We start from the raw sequence: 24,770 nt of genomic DNA on the forward strand, positions 1-24,770 counted from the left end.
GAATCTGAAATTGTACCTCAAGGACTAATTTTTGTTTAAATCAAGTACATGCCGTAATGTAACGAATAAAGCACTGTGTACTCGCCAGTATGTGAAAAGCCTGTGATTCCACCGAGAGATCCTGGTGACACAAATTGAGTGAGCAAAGCTTGAGTGATTTATCAATGTCACTGAAACCTTGAAATGGAATTACAGTCTTAAATGTGCACTTTTCAAGTATATAATTTGTTACAATACATACAGAATTTCTCTAATATGAGAGGCTTTTTTTTTTTCCTGTGACTATGGAGAAACTGTATTAAGTTGAGATTTGTGCTGAATTAGCTGCACAGCAAAATTTCAAAATTCTATGTAGCAAAATTATATGGATTTTCTACCACTTACTAATAGAAAATTTTTCCTCTGGGAAATTTAAGAAGTCAGAAAAACGACAAACTAACTTGAGGCAAACCTGTGTGCTCTGATACTTACTGGAAGCATCCATTCTTTCTCTTTCAACCCAAAGACTTCTCATATCACATGAGATGATAGGAATGCTGGGAACTGGATTTTTTTTTCTTTTTTCCTTTTTCCATGTAAGACCTGGATCAGCAGTTTTGTGAAATTGTTTTGTGGTGTGTGTATCTGCTCTTTGCGTATTACCCTCTTCCACAGGAGTGTATTCAGGAGAATACTTTTTTACTCTAGATTTTGTATGAAAGTTATTTCTTCTTCATCTTCATCAGAGAAATGAAAAAGAAGTGAGTTAAGTGTTAAAACAGAAGAAGCATCTTTAGAGGAAGGGCAGCATATTTTTGGAACATCTAGTGAGGACATTGAATCCCACTTTGGAGGAGTGAGTCCCGTACAGAAGAGAAAAGGAAGAATAGAGAGATGCTTGGATATTACTACAGTGAGCCCAAAGGAATACCTTTGATATTTGGGAGATTACTATCTTAATAGCTGACCATTTTGCCCGCAGGAGAGGAATTATATGCTTCAGGCATTTGGTAGTTGTATTAATTGGTAATTTTAGGACTTCAACTTTCTAAACTCAGACTTTATTTTACCAGAATATTGCTACCTTAATGTGCCTCATTTCTGCTCCAGACTATGTGTGGCATGACCATTGTCACAGTTCATAGCATCTGGGTGGGTAGTCTGCTATCTTATATTTCACTTTTTATGGAAAGTCTAAAGTTTGAAACATAAATCTTCTGGTTTTAAAAGTGTGAGATAGGAAGGTTTTGAGCAGAGGCATTGCTAAGATTTAAATTTTTTCTGCGTTGTCAGTTTCTGTGAATCATTTTTCCTTTTCAGTGCACTTAGTAGTGTTGAAATGTTAAACACTGTTGTAACAGCTAGGGCTCTGTTTTAAATTCTCTGATTATTTGTGAAAGGCAGATAATGATGGGTCTTGATGCTTGCAGTTTCCTAATAGAGATTGCCTTGTGTGAGACCAGAGGGAAGAGGTCTCGCTCACAGCAATCAAAGCCTTAGGGCTTTACAAAACGTCACACTCAAGATTTTTGAGGGATCGTGTTGGAAGGCTCTAGTAATTTTACTTGAACGGCCACTTGACAGCCACCTAAAACAAATATTAAGAAACTATCAAGAGAAGGTAACTGCATTCATCCAGTAGTATAATAAAGTCTGATATGTACTATATGCATAAAAAGATGTTCACAATTTTCTGAAAGTCTCAAGATGAGCTTGTTTTATTATGTGTTCACCTCCTATAACCTCAGTGCTTGTTACAGTGGAGACTAGAGCAACTGTAGGCAAGAATTTAAGCTACATCTGACTACAATTTCCTCCTCTGATTTGTTTTCTCGTAAGGCTAGGTCATCATGTTGATAATGGTATTGACAGGACAGCATATGGGGATCCAGAGGCCTGCTTCTCCACCTTCATATGGTGGGAAGTAAAATCAGCTAGGCAATTCCACAGGGCAACAACTGTCCTAAATTTAAAGGAATGTGGGAAAGTTTTTGGGAGATTTTGTTTTTTAATCAAACTAGATATGGCTGTAGCTTATTATTTTTATATATAAGCTTTATTAGGAGACTGCTTTTCCTGATTTATGGAGCTCTCATGTCTCAAAATGGACAAGTGCAAAAATCATGCTGAAAGGCTGAGTCAGATTCTGCTCTCTCTCCAAAATCCTCTTTGTGATAGAATCTTATATTCCTTCAAGTGGCTGGGAAAAGCAGGTCTTACATTGAAGATAGATAGATAGATAGATATTTGCTGTATCTAAAAGCCATTAATGGCTTGTTCATGATGACCCTGACTCAGCCTTGGCTAAAAGATCTGCATCTTTCAGTTCCTACAGTAATGTCCTGTGCCCTAAGATGCAGAGGTTTTACACTCCAGGTCTGCTTCTAATGGCCTGTTTTAAGGCTTTTTGGTACCTGATAGAATCATAGAATGGTTTGAGTTGGAAGGGACTTTAAAGATCACCTAGTTCTAACCCCCCTGCCATGGGCAGGGACACCTTCCACTAGACCAGATCACTCAAAGCCCTATCCAACCTGGCCTTCAACAGCTTCTCTGGGCAACCTGTGCCAGTGCCTCACCACCCTCACAGTGAAGAATTTCTTCCTTACGTCTAATCTGAATTTACTCTCATTCAGTTTAAAACCATTACCCCTTGTCCTATCACAACAGGCCCTGCTGAAGAGTTTCTCCCTATCTTTCTTATAAGCCCACTTCAGGTACTGGAAGGCCACTATCAGCTCTCTCTGGAGCCTTCTCTTCTCCAGGCTGAACAGCCCCAGCTCTCTCAGCCTGTCCTCATAGGAGAGGTGCTCCAGCCCTCTGATAATCTTCGTGGCCTCCTCTGGACCCTCTCCAACTGGTCCACATCCTTCTTATGTTGGGGGCTCCAGAGCTGGATGCAGTACTGCAGGTGGGGTCTCATGAGAGCAGCACAGAGGGGCACAATCACCTCCCTCGACCTGCTGGCCACGCTTCTTTTGATGTGGCCCAGGATCCTGTTGGCTTTCTGAGCTGCAAGCATGCATCGTTGGCTCATGTTGAGCTTCTTGTCAACCAACAACCTCATGTTGGAAATGTCAGACAGGGTTATATTACCACATGTGTCTGGTGCACCAACATCTTGCTATGGCTGAGCCAGCTCTACAGTGACAAGTTACAGTGGGGAAGATACAGGCCATCCACAATATGCCAGCCAGCAGTGCTGACTTGGTTATTCCAGAAAAAGCAAGGAGGGGATCAGACTTCAGAAGAGTACCTTGAAGGCACAGTACCACTTTGAACTCCTTCCTGGTTTGGTACAGCTTATGCTTTTTCCTTAGCTTATGCTTATTACAATATTCATATCTCGGTTGCCGTTTTCTGCTTTGTGTGGGCTGCAGAATGAAACTCATTGCTAGCAAAGTCACTTTTTATATTAACAGAAAACTCCGAAAGGATGTGTCAGGTAACTGCTGGTTCTCATTACAAGACTTTGTTGATGTTATCCTGCAATGATCAAACAACTGGAGAAAATGAAGTACATTTTTCTGATTTGTACTATTTTAAAAGATGTATATATATTTCTTCTTAGTATCTGACATTACTTAGAGCTTTTTAAGTAGTTCTTTTACCTGCTTTCTAATCTTATTTTCCCTTGTGTTGCAGGGTCTGAGGGAGGAATGTATAAAGCTGAAAACAAGAGTTTTTGATTTGGAACAACAGAATCGAACATTAAGCGTGCTTTTCCAGCAGCGAGTCAAACCAGCTTCTGACCTCCTTCTTCAGGTAGGAAATGGCCTTTGCAGAAAGCTATGAGCTTTGTATTTCTCACAATTATAAAATATTTTTCTTCTTTTTAAGATTGTGTCAATAAGCGGGTAATGACAGTTGATAGACTTAATATAGTAGAAGAATATGCGTTCTGTATAATCTGGTACTGTTGAAACTGAAAGTGGACGCCAGAGAGCTACAACTACATATTATGTGCAAATGTGGAGACAGGAGCACACCTGCAGAGCAACTTATTTTTTTAGGTGCTTCTTCACTATGATAAATGGAATGATAGGGGTTCATTATCCCTCTGCAGGGGAGAAGCTTGGATTCGTTAACATTCTGCGTGATGGTGAACAGTGTAATTTCCTGCAAGAAGACAGCCCATTTATTTAACTTTTGCCACATGTGTTACAAAGACTTAAGTACATCTTCACAGGCTTGGAGTATTGTTTTTTTTTTCCAGTGTTTTGTGGGAGGATGTAGTTGAGAAACCAGTTGACCCATCTCTCACTTCTTTGCTATTCTGGAATAATAAGAGATGTTTCAGTATCTCTTTTAATTTGGCAAGGTCCATTGTTGTGAATGAATCTATCACTTTGTCATCCTTTTGTAGCAGTAGAATTGCTTTGCGGAAGTTCCAACAAATCTGACCACAAGCTAGGAGAACAGTAAATGAGGACTAATTAAAACTTTGCAGGTTTCTAACAAAAGGGAAAATTCTGGTTTTAGCAATACATGTTCTTTCTTGTTAGAGAAAAATTCATTCATTTTGGAGGAGAAATTTGAGTCATGTCAGCTAGGTAAGTGATATTAAATGTGTATCTTATTTAAATCCTTTGATGCTGTGCATCTGTATCTTAAAGTAAAATTTGGCCCTTGCACTCTTGCTTGGCAGCTGAGGGCTGCTAACTCTTGTCAGCTTGGGCTGTTTATTGAGGAAGCATGGTCTGCTCACCAGCTGGTACTTAAAGGCAAGGGAGTCTCCATGGTGAGGGCAAATAGCTGTACATGCTGTGAAACTCTAAAGCGCAGGCATAGTCGTGCCAGGTCACCATCACAGGGGTCTGGGTTCTTGTGTTATCCTCAGGTTCCTATTCTGACTCTTGATTTTGTGTTGATTTAGGTGTGATTCTAGGTGATTCTAGGTCAGGACCTTCTGTCTTCTGAGTTCTTCTCCCTTGCCCCCTTCATTCTTTCCTGTTTGTTCGTGCTTCATAATTCCTGTGTAGGACTGATTTCTCTTTATCCATTCAGAGTTTCTGACACACCCACCACAGCATGGACCTTTATTGCTCAAGTCTTCTACTTTTGACAGTCACATCATCCGCTCCTTCTTAGAATCATAGAATCATAGAATAGTTTGGGTTGGAAGGGACCTTTAAAGGCCATCCAGTCCAACCCCCCTGCAAGCAGCAGGGACATCTCCAAGCAGATCAGGTTTCTCAGAGCCTCATCCAACCTGGCTTTGAATGTTTCCAAGGTTTTCTTCCTGGTTTGTTTCTTTTTTCTGTTTCCAAAGTGCCCGACTCTAGTCTATGTTAGTATTGGGTTAGATAGCACAGAAGTCATACATTGCACATTCTTTGTTACAGATATGATTCTTCTTCCCAATTCCTTGTGTGCCAACAGTAAAGTCAGATCATTCTGAAGTGTTAGATAGCATTTGAAAAGTGCGATCAATGCTTTGACTTGAGTTCCTTGAAACTAGATTGTGTCACTGCTGTGAAAGAAGTTGAAAGAGATGAACCTGCATCAAGTGGAAGAAAGAACCAAATTATCTGGCAGGTTTTCTTGCGGGATTCAAACTATTTTACATCATTATTCCTACACAGTTCAGCAGGAACTAAGGTGTATAGATTTTTTCCCCCTCTTTTCACTTGCTTTGTCTTTGTTGACAGAGGAAGAAAGAAAATTAAGATCGTTGGCAAAGTCCAGGTCTCCGAGACAGCAGCAAAATTTGCTGTTATGTCCCTACTCTTGCTATCAACAGATTTTAACCTCGCTGGGGAAAAAAACAGAGAACAATTTGAAGTGTACATCAGAAAATTAAGAACTTCTGTTAAAACCTTCATATGTCATTTTTACAAAAAAAAAAAAACCCAAAACAATAAATTTGTGAGTTTCCCGAAATTTATTTATTCTCTTACTGTACTCCAAACAAATAAATGGCATGCAGTCTGCGATCTTGCAGTCTGACATGTAAAATCTGAAGAAGAGTGTTTCCTTAGAACTGAAATTAAGCAAATATTGTTGTGTGCCTGCATAGAATTGAAGCACAGTTTGGATTATGTCTTCTTGGAAATGCATACATCCCACATTCAGAGCAGTAGCTAAGTATTTGTTTAAATCTGTCACTCTAGAGAAGAGTACTAAATATGTGGCTAAGGACATTCCTATTAACTTATGACCCTAATCAAAGTGAATGAGCAAATACTGTTAACAGGGACAAGGGACACACACATGGTATTCGTTTCACCTTTCCTGTACTGTCTGATAAAATACAGTTCAATTGTATTTACATGCTGATCTCATCCTGGGAGTATCCAGTGTTCTGGATGTAACTGCAGAATAATGGCCTGTATGCCATACTGATTCAACTGTATTTTTCCTCATACTTCTCACGCAGATCAAAAGAAAAACTGGTTGCTACCAATTTAAAAAAAAAATATCATATAGTAAGGTTTCAATGGCTACTTCAGGAATCCTTCACTGTAAAACTGTTATTAAAAGTATTACACTTTCATGCATTTACAAGAAGTGTAAGTACTCATGAAATCGAAGGACCTAATAGTATTTTAAAAGAAGTATACATGTTTTCTTGAGGCATATCATTATGTATATTATCATATAAGTACTTTGCTACTGGAAATTTTGGTGTGCTTACTGCTTGTAGGGAGAGTGGCACAGAGGATATGTCACTCCTGACATGAAAAGATGAAGTAATGCTGATTTTAAATGTAAGGAGGAAAAAGAGATAACTGAAGCTTTTTTTTTTCTGTCACCTCTTTCATATTGTAGATGATTTTAAGAGCTACTCTGTCTTTCTGGGGATATTCTTTGTAGCTGAAGGGTGTGATTTACAGAGCCAGTATTATGGTAGATAAATAAGAGGAGCCTGATCAGCTATTTTTAAAATTTTATGTTATTCAGCCAATCACTCTTCTTAAATTGAAGAAGCCTTGGAAAAGTGTTTCTATTTCACCATCTGAAAAAGAGCAATAGTTTTAGTTAAAAACTAGCACAGAGGATTAGCTTCTGCGCAAGCAGCTTTCATTTTCCTCAATTCATGTGGTTGCTAAAAAGAGATGAAATTATGACTGTTATAGAGAGGTTTGGGAAAAGAAAACCAGAAGCTCCATTCTAGTGGGTCACCTTTTATTTCATCTGACAGTGGGAGAAATAGCTGGGAATAATAGACTTAAGATTTAAAATCAGGTAGAGAGAAACTGATTGGAAGTGAATAGTGAAGTTTTTGGAGGTGATAGACAGAAGGTTGGTGAAGGGATAAGGTAAATCCAAAGAGAGGATACAAGAGTAGGAATAAGAAGCCTGAGATGAAGCTTAACACTTCTGCTTTGCCCATGGCCATGCAGAGCATTTATGAAATATTCTTAAATGTAAATGTTGATATCACTATATTTCTGTCTTGTCATTATTTTTTTCTAAATGATGCCATGTTTTCTTCAAAGAAATTTTAAACTACTCAGATCACCAAATTACAGAGTTTTTTCCAGTTCTTAGCTATGTTATCTCATAGACTTGTTTTGACTTTATCGGGTATAAGCCGCTCAGTCTTGAGACACAGATCTTTTCCTTCTAGTTAACCCTCTTTTTCCACTCCTACCTGAAGATGTAGCTAATGACATTGAACCTGGTTCTGATATTGCGTATCCTCCATTTACAACAATGATGACGTGCATAAAGTTGCTGAGGATCACAGGGGTCAGAGTTTGCCTTCTGATAGATACAGCAGTAATTTGTTTATATTGTGTATCTGTTTACAATAATTCAACATGTTTGTTAGCTGAGTTCTTCCCATGGATGAAGACTTGCTTTCACTTTTCACAGAAAGTTTTCACTGTCACTTTTTTTTTTTATGAAGTGTGCAGGGAACCCTCAGTGAAATGTGTTAAAAAGTGGCAAGTAGCAACATTTATTGAGTTGATTTATTTGATTAAATAAGTAATAAAATTTTCATAGTTAGAAAAGTATAAAATAATATTTCTAATCATAAGATTTACAGTATCTCTGATCCCACAGTATATTTTCATTGCCATTTTATTTCCATCATAAAAATTCTACTTTATCAACTCCAGAGCAAAGCAGGGAGGACTCTTGAAGCATCTATTTTCTCCTTGTATTTCTCTGGCTAGATTAGTTTCATTTGTTACTCATGGACCATCCACGTTGTTTAATTTTATGTCTAAAATTTTACCTAGAATGCTACAGCACAGTCTGCTGAATTCTCAGAAGGTCAATTTAAATAATTTTGTTGTAACTGCATTGATATTAGCCCTTTAGTAACCTGACAGCTATACTCTGACATATGATACAGAGCGTAGCTGTACATACTCAGATGGAAACAGTTGCACAACTTAGCAGGAAGGGGTAAATTGCACTGGTGACATTATTATATATGGGAAGAAAAAGAGGGCAATTAATTGCCCTAACACCTGACAAAGGGAGATGGAATATCTGGCCTCAGAGTCTGACCTCTAGTTCAGACATCGTTAGACGTGATGATGTCTGAATGCAGAAGGTTAAAAGTGAAGTTCCATTGCTTTACAGCAGTCAAGTGTGCAAAATTTAAGTATTTCAGAAGGTATGTATCTGAGAGTTTGAAATTAAAACTAAAGATCATCACGCACTGTTAGAAAACAGTTTGTCAGCAGCCCGAAGTATATTTAAATAATGGAATCGTTATATGCTGAGCAGCAGCATCATAATTCCCATCTGACAGAAGCCAGCTACTAGTCCTGCCTTGCGCCTCTGGGCTCTTCAGAGAGCAGGCAGGCTTGAGAACAAGATCAGCAAATTGCATTTGAAGTTTCTGAAACTCCTGCAGTTGACCTGCTTATTTTCTTACTTCACATTTGTTCCTTTGTATCCGTCAGATTGTCAGGGTACTCTGCAGATCTTCTGGAAAGTTCCAGCTCCAGAACAAACTCTGTCCTTTTCTTCGCAGTAAACATGTAACCATAAATCAAGTGTCGCAGTATCTGTAGTGATATTTACTTACTCATGAATCAGGACTGATGGCTGGAAGGAAAAATTAATTTCAAATCTGCTAATTGTTTCAGCAGCAGTGGAAAACTGCTGTAAAGTTATGACAGTCTCAAGGGCTGTATCAACAGAAAAAAAAAAAAGGTAATATCATAAATTAAAGCATGTTTGAGATATATTAAGTTTAAGCTGGTACATTAAATTTTAGCAAACAATTACATTGCCAGTAGAGAAGCTACTAAGAAGTGAGATGATGGTTTTTTCACCATTTACACTTCTCAAAAGATTTCAGGCCATAGCCCTGCTGGAGCACTTTCTCCAGACCAAGTCTACCAAAGCTGCACAATGACTGTCATGAAGATCCTGTCCCAAGAAAGAGCATCCAGTCTTGTAGCAGTCAGAAATTATAAGAATACTTCTTTGTATTGGGAATCAAGATGGTAATCTAGTAAGGAGCACTCAAGGATTTTTGAGACTTTCAGGAACAAATTAAAGGAACATTTCTTCATGTGCAAATGCTGATGTCATTATTTCCAGTCTTGCATCATCTCAGTAAACTGGTACCTGCTTTCTATTTCTGCAATGTCCTCACTCGCCAAGGACATCTGAGAAGACAGAATTACACAGCTTTGAACCTCTGTATTTCATCTCAACTTAAAACATGAACATCCCATAATATATTATAAACCATATTTCTCACTTGCCCTGTTTGCAGCTCCAAATACATGCTGAAGGAACGTTACAGAAATAAAGTGTTCATGAGAGGCTGCTAGTTAGATGAACAGGTGACCAAAGTCAGTGATGAGAGAAGGAAAGGAAATAGCCCTCTCCAAAGAAACTTGGTCTAACCTTCTTACGTTAAGCCATATGACTTCTAGTTTTGGATGAACAGCAGCAGCATAATACCTGACAGAATTAGGCTGATATCTGATATCCAGCCAGCTCTGGAAGGAGGCTGTGAGATAAGCAGATTTTTGGGAGCGCACTGAGAATCACTGGATGTCATCCGCAGCGGTGGCTCTCTACAGGCCATCGCTGGTTACAGGGACTTATGCTTGTAACTGTCTAAATCACGGCTCTGGTGTGTAGACCTCCAAGAAGTTTTGTGAGATCCCTCGAGCGAAATTGCTGAGGTGGCGGTTCTTGTCCCTCAAGAACACCCATTTATAACATGAGGAAATCCTAATGTGCTCTTTTCTGACTAAGGAAACCAAAAAACTTTCATTGTGGAAAAAAAAAAAAAAAAAAGCCAAAATTATTTACTGGATCTAAACCTAATTCAGGCTGATAAAGGAACATCACAAAAATTTTTGTTATAGACCATGGCATGATGTTTGAGAGGAGAGGTAGGGCATTATCCCCCACAGCATTTGAAACTAAAGCAAACAAAGCACAGCTAGAGTTTCAGTGAAAAACAGTGTTTTATTATGAGGGAGTTAGATCAACTGACCTAGTATGTCTGCTCCATCTGTAATTTGTGTTTTGGTGATCTCCCTTCTTGTCAGACTGTTGTCCTGTATTTCAGCACCTAAATTCTTACCAGTTTGCTCTCAAACATAAAGAAAATGTTAACTAAAGCTCACCAGGCATGTAGTTCTGATGAGATTTATAATGCTTTCAAGAGAAAGTTACCTCCAGCTGCTGCACTTTCTTCCATCCAGGTACTTTAACTAGCCTTGAGAGGTTCCAAAGAAAAGCACTGAAAGGCTTTCCATATCTACACAAACATGACATTTTGTGATACAATTTTAAATATATAATTTTCAGATGCCGGTCTAAAAATGAGGGTTTTCTGTTATCCTAATGATAATAAATTGCTACAGAAATACCAAAACCAGTAAATCGAATGGGGAAATGATCTTTAGGAAAGCCACAAGTGATCTTTGGTGAAGTAGTTATGAATTATTTTGACTGAGAACAGCAATATTTTTTTAAGTTCTGAAGAAGTAAATAGGTATTGTTCTGAAGAGCAAGGACAGTTTTTCAGAGTAAGCACGTGTCAAGAAAACCGTGGAGCTGTACTGATGTGACAAGCCTTAACCACAAAAATAAGGTTTTACTGCCTGTTTTTTAGACGAAGAAAAATATGCAACTGACACTGGGTGAACCGTAGATTTCTCTTTATTTTATGCACAGATCTTTATTATCAGTGATGATACATGTGATGGCAGGAATCCAATATGCGTTTGAAACCCTAAGCAAGTATGTGGGCAGACTCATTAAGTACGAGGATGTTTTTCATGGTTTTTGCTGTTAGTGTGTACATTCAGGATGGGAATAAATCTAAGAGAAAAGGAAGAAGTTCCACAATACAAAATAGTATTGCTGTATTCCTTTCCAACTTTGTCCTGTGCCTCAAACTTCTAATAAGCATTTAAAGGATAGGTTTTTTTATTCCATACAGTTATATTTAGCCTGTAACAATGCTTAACCTATTGGGTGCTGTTTCAGCCTGCTCTGTTTGCTGAATGTATCAGCAAGATGTGTTAGCAACTTATCATACAAATCCCTGCACAAATGGTCAAGTGGCAGTGTAGAGGATGGGTAGAGGCAGCCTTTATTCTAGAATGTGGACTTTGTGAAAACTCTGTAAGTTACTCGTGTTTATGCTTTATGTGACCAACAGATCCATTTTTTGGTCTGATATGTCTCTAGTTTTGAAGTTTACAAATTTTTTTTATATATATATTTGGTGTAGTTAAGTAGAGTCATTTGTTCAGGTTTCCTTTCTAAATGGAAAAATATTTCTTGCTGACATTCTGATAGCAAGAATTAGCATGGATTTGTTCTAACGTTGTAACACTGTGTGATGTGGTAAGTATAAGCCACGTGTTACGTATAAAAGTGTAAGTTCATCTCATCAGGTCAACTTTTAAAGCCTCCCCATTTTGGATTTTGCAGTGGAATAAAATAGTAGCCACTGCAGGCCCTGCTTAAATACAATATGCGCAAACAACAGGTGTGCTAGATAATTGTTTTCTCATCATGGTGCATATTTCACACTCCATAACTCCCAAATGAAATACCAAAAGAGTGCATAAAATCAAATGATTCCAGGATTTAGAGGGCTGCTTGGTACTGTGGTAAAGTGGGAATCTCTTGAAATTCTACAGCAATGTAGAAATATAACCATTTTTATTACAGATGTGCGATTTTCTTCTTATTGCACTGACGGAGCTAAGTATGTAGTTCGTTTTTGTTTTCTTAAGACTTTGAAATTTAAATGAAGGATAGCTGCAGAAGTGTGTGTATATGACATAACAATACATAAAGGATTAATTTCATCTGTTGTTATACTCAATGGATATAAAATTTCATTGATGGTTTACTTTACAACTGTGATTTTGTTACTATTATTTAAGTGTAGTGGCGCTTTGCAGACATGAAACAATATAGAATTATGGCTCTTTTACTTAAAAATAGTAAAATAAGTACTCTACTTGGTAACATTTAAACTGTTCAGATTATATCAGGTCACTGTAATTTGCCTGTAATTTTAAATTATATGTTCCATCAAATGAATCAAACTAACATGCTAAGTGGTTTTTAGCACGTAAGATTACTCAATAGGTATTTTCTGTTGCCATCTGCTATAAAAAAATTAATTTTCCTGTGATATCCTTTGTATGTTTTATGTACTCTTATGGATACTGTGCATAGAAGAAACGGGTGGTAATTCGAATAAAATACTATTCATAATGAATCATAAAACACCTACTGAACCAACCCCATATTTTAGTATTGAATTTTACTAATGCTCTCCTTTGTTACCCAAATGACCTATCTTTGATGAGGATTTGGATACTGGTGAGATTCAAATCCTCATCCAAAGGCCGTGACACTATTGACTAAATCTCTGTTGACTTCGCTGAGAATGTGAAATACTGTATTGCAAGATAAAATCAGCACGTGGATGCTCAGTGAAACTGAAGAGTCCATTAGTGCCTTAACTCTTAAATTATGATCGGAGTATCTCTCTTGATAAGGACAAGCTAAAAGGAAAAGTTGCCTTTGTCATTAAATCTTTAACAATGCGGTATTGACAGACTTGAGTCCTTCTGTATTTTTAGCATTTTTAGATTGCATTCATGCTCCTTTCTTCCCCTGGATGTGAGCACGCTGTGTTTCGTTAGTCAGTAACCAATGTCTGGGTGCAGGGAGGAGCAGTGATTTGCCTATGTCCTGTGTACATTACAAGGGCATCTTCAACATTATGAATTAAACTCCATCTTACTGCATTAAAAGCGTAGAAACCAGACTGCTAAAGTAATGGCATCTTGAATTAATGTCAGTGCTTTCAAAATCTCAAATATACGCCCACTCTTCAGTTTATCTTTTTGGCATACAGTTTCAGAGATGAACTACTTAATTTTGTGGTGTTTTGATCCTAAATTTTTACATTCAGTCATATTTTAAAAGCAGAAACGCTCCATCTATTTTTTTTTAAGTTTCCTATTGCTTACTCTTAACTCAATTTTTTTTTCTCTAAACAAGCCCTGTGTAGTCCCTATACAGTAGATGCAGGCACGGGCACAGATGTAGGCATAGTTGTTATGGATTATAGATACTGCAAGTGTGAACACGAATCGGAGATTAGCACTGCATTTTAGAGGCTCCCTTAAATTTATTACACTAAATGGTCCTTAGGAGATCTTGACAATAATTAGAAATATGGGTACTCTCAGCTCTGTTACCAGTTGTAGTTTAGCCCCGCTTGAGACCAAGCTACACAGTCTCACTCACTCTCCCCACCCTCTGAGGGAACAGGGAGAGATAATAAAACAAAAAGGCTCGAGGTCTGAGATAAGGACAGGGAGAGAGCATTGAATTACCATTACGGGCAAAACAGACTCAACTCGGGGAAAGCTATTTATTTATTAATAAAACCAAAGCAGAATAATGAGAAAGAGAACAAAACCAACTTCCTCTCACCAGGCTTAGCTTAACATCAATTACCTCTACCTCCCCCCGCCCCACCCCGAGCAGCACAGGGGGGAAGAGGGAATGGGGGTTGCAGTGAGTTCATCACACCTTGCGTTATGCCGCTCCTTCCTCGTCAGGGGAGGAACTCCTCACATTCCTCCCCTGCTCCATCGTGGGGTCCCTCCCACGGGCTACAGTCCTTCATGAACTGTTTGGGTGTGGGTCGTTTTTCCACGGGGTGCAGTCCCTCCGGAACGGCTGCCCCAGTGCAGGCCCTCCACAGGCCACAGCCGCAGTCATTGTATGCCAGGGCCTGGCACTCCCAAGGCTGGTCCAGGTCCTAAGTAGTGCCTAGAGGGCACTGTGCCTTCCCTTGCAAGAGCGCAGTTTGGCCCAGGAGCAGTGACTGACAGTTTCTTGTTTTCGGTTTCCTGGTATTCCTCCTGACTACAGCAGTAGGAGCGAGGTGCAGATGAACATGGGCAGTGCAGGTCTGTATCCTCATATTGTCCAGTATGGTGCACCCTCCTTGTGGGTACCACCACTGGCTCTCCCACCTCACCCGTGTTTCAGCCTTACTAAGATCTCTCGGCTCGCATGGCCAGGCTGATTGCGAGATCCTTTTGTGGTTTCTCACGATGCCAGAGTAGGTCAGTGGGATTGCAGAGGTGTGAAGCTGGGATTGGAGATACTTATTCAGATCACCAGGTCTACAGAGTTGTACTTTGTCCTGCACACATGCCCTATGATTTTTGTATATCAGAATAAATGTTGCAGAACTTGAACTGCCATTTGGAGATCTTGTGGTCAGATTTGAGACTTTCAGGAATGAAATACTACACATATGCATACTGCGACCCACTAGAAACTTTATTTCTGAAAACCAGCAAAAGTTTGAGAAGTTAGTGGGACAATTCCAGACCTGGCAGAAATTATTTTAATTTTAGTACAAGAAGTGAAGCCAGTAATTCTTACCAGCTGGGAATGTGTGCCCACTTGTTCTTTCTAAACCATACCTCAAGTACGTACTTTGAAGTAAAGAGATAGAATAAAGTACCTTACATCCAGGTAGTCAAGAAAGCCTTCTTAAAAAGTCTGTCCTTATTTTAAATTCTTCTATCAGAGCCAAAACCAATGCATTAGAGTTAGAGAGAAAATAGGTATGTAAAAACCTAAAAGTATTTATTGAAATCAATCCTACTACTGCTTTTAAAATGCTTTCAGTCCATCTGACATTTCAACAATATTACACCAAAAAAAAAGAAGGGTGGAGGAGTGGAGAAATATTTTAAATGCATAATACTGAGGCAAGGAAGATATGGATTGTTCAACATTAACCTTAACAAATGCATGCGTTTGTCATTTAAATGAATGAACGTTTCCAGTGTCTAGCTGGCTGGACCTTGGAAACAGCAGTGAGGAAGGTCTATAAAAATTATGGTCATCTCTCTTAAATTATTTTTCTGAATAAATAAGAAATTTCAGTGAAATCCAAATCAGGATGAATCTTCTCACTTGAATCACCTGTTCACAGCCAATGAACTTTCACGTGAAACAGTGCTTACCCTCCTCTGCTGCCGTGTATTGATCTAAAACATCTTCCCTGAGCCGTCTTTCTCTTTTTCCTCCTGCAGGCAAAAGGTTAGAGTTAGATAATAGTATTAATTTTCCAGACATCTGCACATGTTTTAATAGCCTTTAGAAGGTTTGAAATGGTTTCTATTTGACCACCACGGGGCTAAAATGCCATTAAGACTTAGATTGTAACAATACATAACAATCATAGCCCCGTAGTTCAACCTGGCAATAAAAAAAAAACTAATTTATTTTATCGGAGATTTAAATTAATGTGATGAACTCCTCTCTCAACAGGAGCTGTAACAACACTCTTACAAAAATACCATGGCCCTGTGTGTTTTCAAAACCAGATAAAACACTTGTGACAAGCCTCCTGCATGTATTTGTTCTGTGTGCGTTTTGAGTGTTTGCGTGTGTGTTTGTGTGTTCACATAATACTACTTAGCAGTCCTGAGACCATTTTGTTTTTTTCAGTCATATCTTCATTCTTAGCCTCATATTTTTTCTATCATCTGACTTGTAGACTCAGGAGGAAGAAAGTGATTAATAGATCCACAGCAGTCTCCAGTGTTAGCCTTTTTTTTTTTTTTTCACCACCCTGAGAACTGGGCAAAAATCATTACTGGTTAGGTAAATTGAGTTTAAAATAGCTTTTAAAATAGACATATGCAGTTAATAAGGATATTTTAGAAAATCTGTGAAAGAAATATTTAGAGCTCAGACAGTTTTCATTTCCAGCTATATGTTAGGGGAAAGCTTCAGCTTATCCCATTATAAAGTGATAAAGCAGCATTTGATGGCAGCAGCTTCTGTGATAAAATGATCATGGCAGCACTGAGAATGAATCTAATAAGAGAATTGATCTGTAGATTCCAATTCTGTAAGAGCCAACATCGATCAACATAAATGTCAATAACAAGATCGTACTGAGGTCTGCCTAATTCCTTTAGATTATTTTGGGGCATAGTCGGAAAGTGAATGTGAAAATGCATTTCAAACTGTAGGCATCACAAAGACAAAGACCAAAATTATGTTGGGCTACCAGGATTATCACTGTGCGTTATAGCATCGGCAATTTAGCAGCGTGTTGAAATTAGTGAGTAGCACTTCACCAGATAATGATTAATAATGCAATGCCTGTTGTATAAGTGAGCCTGAAACATCAGAACTTTTCCTCTGTGTTCTCATGTTAAAGCATTTCTTAAATACAGTGAAATAATAAAAAACAGCCCACCTTTTTACTGCTAAAGCCTAGATAGCACGTGGAGGGCATGCCATAAAAGATTAATGGTATGGTTCTTCCTTGTCACAGGAGTTCAGTATAAAGTTGTTTCCTAAACTGATTCTGACCATGCTGAAATGTTAAGAAAAAATGGTTTTGTTTGTGAGCAATGTAACAAGAGACGGTGTCAGGATGTGGAGGATTCTGCCTTTCACTCTTTGATGTTCTCATATGTGATGTTGGCACTCGTTTAGTGAAGTGGAATTAACATATTAATTAGTATTAGATCAATAGAAAGGTATTTACAAAAAGCATTTACTGTTTTGTGCCAAATTAATAAGAAAAAAGTAAAGATATGTACTAATAAGAGGCTTGACTCTTCTACAACACTGCTCTCACAAAACTGCTGTTTTACTGTACTCCAAGGAGTCTTCCATGAGCAAGCTCGTTGTAAGCATTTATTTCATTAATTATTTACATTCTGACAAGCTGATTACCAGGTCATTGATGTAAACTGTTGACTTTACGGTAATTACAAACCACAGGGAACTTTATACATACATTTTCCTAAGAAATTAAATTAGCTCATTTTATTATTACTGCAATATTTACAGACTCCTACCATAGTGTTATTAAAATGAGAATTAACACTTTGGAGTCTCAGAGCTTGAAAACATTGATAGAGTTATAAAATTAAAACTAGGATCAGAGAGGATTGCTTTGTGTCTTTCAATGTAACTTTTAATTAAAGCAGTTTATAAACATTAATAAAAGTAAGGGATTTGGAACAGGAGTAATTTTAGGCTTACATTAATATTGTCAACTCTCTGAAGAATGCAGAGAGATTATGTTATTTATGTTTATGCATCAAACATCTGCTTAATACCTCCCAATTTATATGCTAGGATATAAGTTACCAACCTTCTGAGTTACTTTGGAGTCTAATTCACTGGTGTTTGCCGTCTCTGGATGGCTCAATAATAAAGGAGAGCAGCAAGCCTGGAAAATCTGGAGCAGATGCAAGTGGAACCTTTGTTATATTTTTTGTGCTGGATTTGCCTTGTTAACAGGATTTTCTGATGTAGTTTTAGCACCCTAATCTTCCATACAAATGTTTGTAATATCATACCCTTGTACTTTGGCTTGGATGTTGTCAGTTAAGTCTCAGTAAACTGGCCTGGAGGATTTGCCAGCAAAACTGACAAACCATTGTTAATACTGGGTTTGAGTTTAAAGTCTAGCATCTTCTGTATCACCAGACTTTGAGGGTTTTTAGCAAAGCCAGCCTAGTAGGAGGGAAAAATAACAAAAACAAATGGAGAATATCGAATTAGAAGTTCCGTGAAGTAGATTAACAGAAAATTCAAATCCACTTCACTTGAAATTTCTGAAATAGCTGGAAACTTCTTTTTTTTTTTTTGTACTAAGAACTGATTTAGCTTACTGAAATGTATTTTACAGTTAATCTTTTAATATTAATTTTATGTATAACTCTTCCTCCTGATACCGATGAGCAATACTGCACATTTGTGGTTATTTCCTGTATTGTACACAGCTGTAGGTAAGACCACTACATAACAGCCTCCAGCTGCTTGCTCATACCACTGTAAGAGTTATCCTGGGGTTCACTTACTGTGTATTAACACCCTCCTCACACCAAAAATAAATCCAAGGAGCTGTAGCGGTGAGTCTCCTGCGATACAGCTGTTGAGAATCCTAGCAGCGACATATAGGGAAAATTAATTTTAGTTAACCTGTTGAACAGACATTAAGAAGGAACAGAATATTAAATATGGAAGACAACATACATGTTCGTACTAAATACAGTAGGGTATAAAACTTCTGAGTTGCTTTGCCTGTTCCAGACTGAGCTGTATAATGCTTCATGTTACACACTTTGGCCAAATATCAAATATCTTCATTAACAGATTGATCTGTTGGATGTTCCTTTGTGGCTTATAAGATACGGCCGTGTTTTGTTCCCAGAACTGGCACAAAAAAAAATCACATTATTAACTGTTTGTTTCTGGGCAGAAATACAAAAATATGATTGTTCATAGGGGACCTTATTTCATGTAAAGGCAGTGCTGAAAAGTGGTAAGGACAGGAATGCTTCTTAAAGGCACACTGTATTCTGCAGCTGAACCACCGTAACGCTGGACTTCACGTTAGTCTAAAACGTTTGTAAGAAATAGCCACAGCCAGAAGTAACACACAGTTATGATAAATGATGATTGCAAAGCAAATTATTAGAGAATTAGAAGGAAAAAAAAGCACAGCTATTTCCACAGTGAAATGTCTGTGAAATTACCCTAAAGGATATAGGTATAAAAGGGAATTTGAGATGACATATACCATGCACAAGAACTCTACTGGGAAGCAGCCTTTCTTCACGTACAATAAGCAGCTGGAAAGATGAAGGCAAATTCCTAACCAAGCTGGTTAGCTCGTGGAAAGTGCTCAGTATGACAATTGCTATTGCCATTATAAACTGTGAAAATGGAAAGAATAATTTTCTTTTATGACAAAGTTAAACAGTGATGGCCATGGAGTTCTGTTTGTGTGAAGTGAATAGTGGGAAAGTAGGACATAATTCTGAATTTTCTATTAAATATATAACTTCCAACAGCTGAAAAAAAAAATTATAATTTTATTTTCATGACATCAATTATATACAAAAACCATCAGGTGTTGCTGTATGTGCACAGTAGACAGTTGCAAGTGCATTTGCTATATTAGTGATTATTAAAATTAAATAAAATGGAAACATCCTTTTGCAGCTTTCACTTTTGCTTCGTGTTTGGCTGGTTAATGTTGACAAATACTTGTTCTGCTCTCTTTAGAAAGCAGAATTACCATATATCAAAAGCATATATATTACAAACTCTGGTTTGTCTAAAAGGAAATCTATTTCTGCTGTCAGAGCGTTTATTACTTTTTCCTTATACTTAACTTTCCCCTTTATTCCAGAGTATGTAGTGTATGAGTTCACACTTCACACTTGGAATAGTACCTGTTCTTAATCTAGGTAACTTCTGGTGGAATAGGTGAAGGACTTTCTCTCATCTCCAGCTGAACATCCCCTCTGCAATCTATCTAAGGACTAAACAAATCAAGATTTAGTTTAATGACAGATTATATTTCTGCATGAACTAATACTGTGTCAATTGCATACCTAATAATGTTTTTTTTGTTCTTTGGTCTGCTATCTTCTGTGTTGTAATGGAAACGTAGTAGAGAGTATTATTTCTGTAAAGCCTTTGAAAATAAAGCTCATCCTCGATGTGATTAGTTCATAGCTGCACTCTGCTTCTGATGGACGTGGCAATGAAAGATGAACAAGGGAACAGGAAAGTGAGACAAGTCAGATGATTGTGAAAAAAAGTCAGCTAGAAAGAGCTCTTGCCTTTTGCGAGCCATTGTCAGACTTATAAAGAGATCACCATATCAGCACTCTTCTTGTGTTGCACATTTTTTTGCACATTTTTGATGGAGTTACTACGACTTAACTCCTTTAGTACAGCAGGGTTAGAATCTAAGCAGTGCTGTTGCTACCCGTGGACTTGAGGGGAATCTTCTTTATGCAGAGAATTATTAAAAATGAGTGGTGTTAAGGCTGCAGAAAAGGTATTCCCTGCCAGTCCAATTACAGTGGTGAGGTTATACAGGAGAGCAGTCCAGAGTATGCCTGTGCAGGTTTGTGATGCCCCAGATAACAGCAGAGACAGGAGGAGGCCACACGCACCAACATTTACAGCTCTGGCACGGAGCACCAGGGTGGAAATGTCTCCTGAGAACCTAGAGAGAGAATTTCTTTCTCGTGAATGATGGACTTTGGCTCATGTGCGAAAAGCAAAGCCAATTGATTTAATAGCAATTAACTCATCCAATATTGGAGAGCTGTGTACAGTTTGGCGTAGTTCATTGAAAATTGTTCTGGCAGTGCTGCAGGCTGTTAGACGTTTCAGAAGGAGATGGGAACTGATAGATATTCTGCACAGATACAGGCGAGAGGCACAGCAGTTGGGGCAGTCTCTCTGTAATATCGCCTCACGCCAGCGGGTAGTAGCTGCCTTTATCTTCCTAGAAAGCCTCAGTAAGGGTTTTGCTGGGGGAAGGGGGAACTGGCCTCCTCCTTGATGGATTGGTTATCTGCCTGCCAGATAATTGTATTTCCTATTGCACTTGATATAATAGGTTTCCACCTAAATTATCAATTACTTTGTTTTTTATGTGGGTTATGGGAGTTAATCTTGACACTGAGCCACAAAGGGCACGGCCTTTTCTGCATCGATCTCACATGTGAAGGAGAAGCTTTGCTGCTGGTGGTCACAGACAACCACAGAGAGGCCCTTTCTGCTCTGCCCTGGCCCTGCACCTCTCAGCAACCACTTTCTCTAGAGACGTGGGTCCAGTCTCGCTAAGGTGCCATGGGCTTTGTAGTCCATAGCTGCCCTGCCAGTACTCAGTACACGGTAATTTCCAAGCAAGTTGGCGCAGCCCACACTGTATGTAACTCCATAAGGGATTTCTGTTCTGCAGTCCAGTGTTTTGGATGGTTTCCTGTGTTCAGAGGGGCCCAGACATTCCCCACCGTGTACAAATATTGCCCAGTTTCCCCATATCATTATATAGGCCATAAACAAATGGGACAGGTGACTTTAGGATTTATAGTTGTAACTCCAGTTTCATATTTAAGTATTCACTTAAACTGACGTGATCTTTTCTGGGTCTGCCTTTTGTTGCATTGCATCATGATAGCATCAACAGTGATTTTAATATTGTACAATTTTCAAGGCAGCAGTAACTCCTTGATCTGGTTATGTGATTGTCATCTGAAAACAACCATAAAGGACACAGTACATTTTGCGTATCTGAGGAGAAATCAGAATCAAGATACATAGTTAGCACAATCTGTTGCTTGATTTTAAACGGATCTTTAATTAGTTTTTTTAAAAAATAGTAGAGTTTTTCTCATTTTGGATTAGAAAATGGAGAAGGGAAAAGAAAAAATTAATGAAAGAGAAACAATTTTCTTATCATTTTTCTTTTGTAATTGGATGACATGCTTCAGTGCTGTGTGACTATATTTAATTAATGATCTCAAACTTTGTTATGCTGTTTGTTAATGCTAGTCATTATGCTGGTTGTGTGTCTGTTAGCTTATTTGCATATGTGTGGGGGGAATATTCCCAATGTGGTGATCTTTTGTTTGATACAGAAATATAATCACGTTATACATCTTGAGAACACACTTTCCTTCCTTGTTAATCACTTTAGTCTGCTGATTCACCTTTGTTATTACAGTTTTATAGAGTCATAGGGTTTAATGGTGGCAAAGATGATTCAGACACCCATGTGCAGCACAGCCCTTCTGGTCACTGAGCCAGTGTGGAGAGACCTTCGTAACTCCGAGACGTTTGCAGCATGCTCTGCTGGGCTACGTCTTGCCACTGGCCAAAAATTATTTCTGTTTTCTGCCTGTTCCAGTTGGGCTGATCTCTGCTTTTACATTTGATATGGGCAATTACAGCAGCACACTACATTCCATTGAATGACATTATAGGGGTATATTTAGTTTCCCTTAATGAGATGCATATGTTTTCCTATTTAAGTAATAAAATATTTTAAATGACTTGCTGGAAAAACAGGAAGACATTTTTACAACTATAAAAATTCTATAGCACTATTTCTAGGATACTTTTTTTCTGGGAAAATAAATGTTCAGGTATAAGTGTTCATCCATCTCAGATGTCCCCAGACATCATCTCTAATGTTAGGTCTGGCTATAGTAACTTCTGCTAAAATATCTCTGGAAGTAAAACTCAGGTGCCTGGTTTCACTGAAGGAAGTAATTCCTCTGCAAAGAGCAAGTGCACCACTTATTCATAACATCGGTGACTCTTGGTTCTGAAAACAGTGAAATTCTCTGGTGGTTCAACAATGCAGTTGGAATTATTGTCAAGAATAACATGTGTGCTAAGTCAGTAAATCTGTGAGTTTGGGAAGGCATTTTACCTAGAGCTTATATCTTGAAGAAACACCTGACAGTAACTCCAGTAATAACACTTTAAATAGTGCACGCTGAATAACTAGGTGGTAGGCATCACTAAAGTTAAAAAGCACATAGCGAGGATGTAGGTAATATTTATAATGAAAAGTATATTGGATACTGAGTGCTTGTAGCATTTTAATCTATTCAACAATATATTGGACAAAATATGTTTGTATAGAATATTGATTATTGAATATATTTTCCGTAATCTGTCTGCAACAGATAGTACCTCCTGAGGAAACCTGGATGAATATGTAACCCTTGAGAAATTACTCAGAAATTTATAATTAGTAGAGTTTTTTAAGAAATTGCTAGATTGTCTGGAATAGATACCTGAGGCACAGCATGCAGATAACAGAGGCTGTAGGAACGGCCGCCTGCTTTGTTCTGTAGCAGATGAATTTCTGCAGTGGGTACCAGGAGAGCGGGCTGGGGAGTAACTGGGCATAAGATACTAGCATGAGTGATATTTCAGAGCCATGCAAAGAACTGTCTTGCCATTACTACTACTGCACAGTGTGGAAGGGCTTTTGTGACTACAGATTCTTTTTCCCTCTTTGACCAGGCTTTTTGGATGGAGAGGGTGATGGGCCGCTCGTGCAGCCTCGACAAGTTTCCCTGGTTTGCATCCTTCACAGGATCCCCCTGGCAGAGTCCCCTGGCAGGGTCTGCCCCGTGTGCTCCTCCAAGCTGAGCACCCCGGTGCTGAGGAGAGGGTAGATGTGGTCTCTCAGGTTGCAAGCCTGAAGAATTAATTGGAAAATGAAAGAAAGACTAATCCAAAATCCTTTTGTTTGGAGGGGTTTTTTAAGTCCTTTTTCATTGATTTCCCTGGACTGTGAGTCAGATCCATACTGCCTGTTACAGGATATGTTGGTCCAATGACTGACAAGACTGCAGATATTTCTTCTTTTGAAGTCATCAGCCAGGGCATTCACATAAATCATGGATTTTATTGAAACTGCAATTAAAACAAATCAGGCTTAATGCACACTGAAAGCCTTAGTAATTAGTATACAGGTGAACACAGAGGAAAAGGCACAAGCTTAGCCATCCTTCCCAGCAAAGCTGAAAAAAGAACTGTGTATATAATCGAACAGCATGTGAATATTAATGCACAAAATCCTCTGAGTCCCTAGTTCCCTGATGCAATTATTTTCTATTCACATTAATTGTTCCTAACAGATGACATTAATGACTTTGAGTTAAAATGTGTGCAAAGGAGGCCTTCAGCAGATCAATGCTGTTTAAAAATAGTGTCACTTCTGCAATCATTCACTCAAGGTGCAACAACTCGTAAATAAAGCAACATTAACATGTTGATTGATTTATAAATGTTAATTTTGTAGTTCATTTTTATACTTTTTTTCCTGAAACCTGTCAAACTCTATGGATGATGGTGGGACTCGTGTTCATTTGTCATTGTTGCATGCGAAGTAATGATAAGTTGCAAAACGGTGACTAGAAGAAAAAGTAGAGTTTGTTTTGGATGAAGAATGATCTGTTCTGCAGACACGAAGTCTTGGACAAAGTAAGCAGAAAGAGCAACACTTAATATGGGAAGAAATCCTCCTTTACCTTCATTTCATGTTGAAATTTAACAGTAGCATTTGGAATTTCAGAAATGCTGGTCTGCTGCGTATTTGACATATGCTTATGCTTTGCTCATTCCCTTCTGCCCCCCCAGAAACTCCATTCACGCATCTTAGACCTCTCCTCTGGGGATTTGCTTTCAGAAGTAGAACGAAACAGAAGCCTGATGCAATCTCAAACTGCAGATGCTCAAATTCACGTGAGTTTTTGCGCTGTCCTTGTACCCCTCATTTGGAGCCTTCCTTTTCGCCTCTGAAGTCTGATGTCAGGGATAAGCCATAAAGCTGATCTCTGAATTAAAACATTGTTGAGGCAGATAATAATACTTCTTCTTCCTTCTGTTCTCCAAAATTCAATATTGTGTCCGCAGTTGATATAGTAAGCAGATAGTGTCACTCTGGGCAAAAAAGCATAAATCTTAGCATTGTCCCCAGTATACCTTTT

The 24,770-nt window shown here is 38.4% G+C and overlaps 1 protein-coding gene across 1 annotated transcript in view; it reads left to right on the forward strand.

Annotated features, from left to right (window-relative positions):
• Positions 1-24,770, forward strand: part of NCKAP5 (NCK associated protein 5) — a 398,473-nt gene that overhangs the window by 305,908 nt on the left and 67,795 nt on the right. Inside the window, exons 10-11 of the mRNA XM_086751339.1 lie at positions 3,625-3,744; positions 24,421-24,525. Coding sequence (XP_086607465.1) covers positions 3,625-3,744; positions 24,421-24,525 — 225 coding nt within the window. The remainder of the gene's footprint in view (positions 1-3,624; positions 3,745-24,420; positions 24,526-24,770) is intronic.

This window comes from Chlamydotis macqueenii, chromosome 6, assembly GCF_036417535.1.
Source record: "Chlamydotis macqueenii isolate bChlMac1 chromosome 6, bChlMac1.mat, whole genome shotgun sequence".
In the NCBI taxonomy this organism is placed as follows: Eukaryota; Metazoa; Chordata; class Aves; order Otidiformes; family Otididae; genus Chlamydotis; species Chlamydotis macqueenii.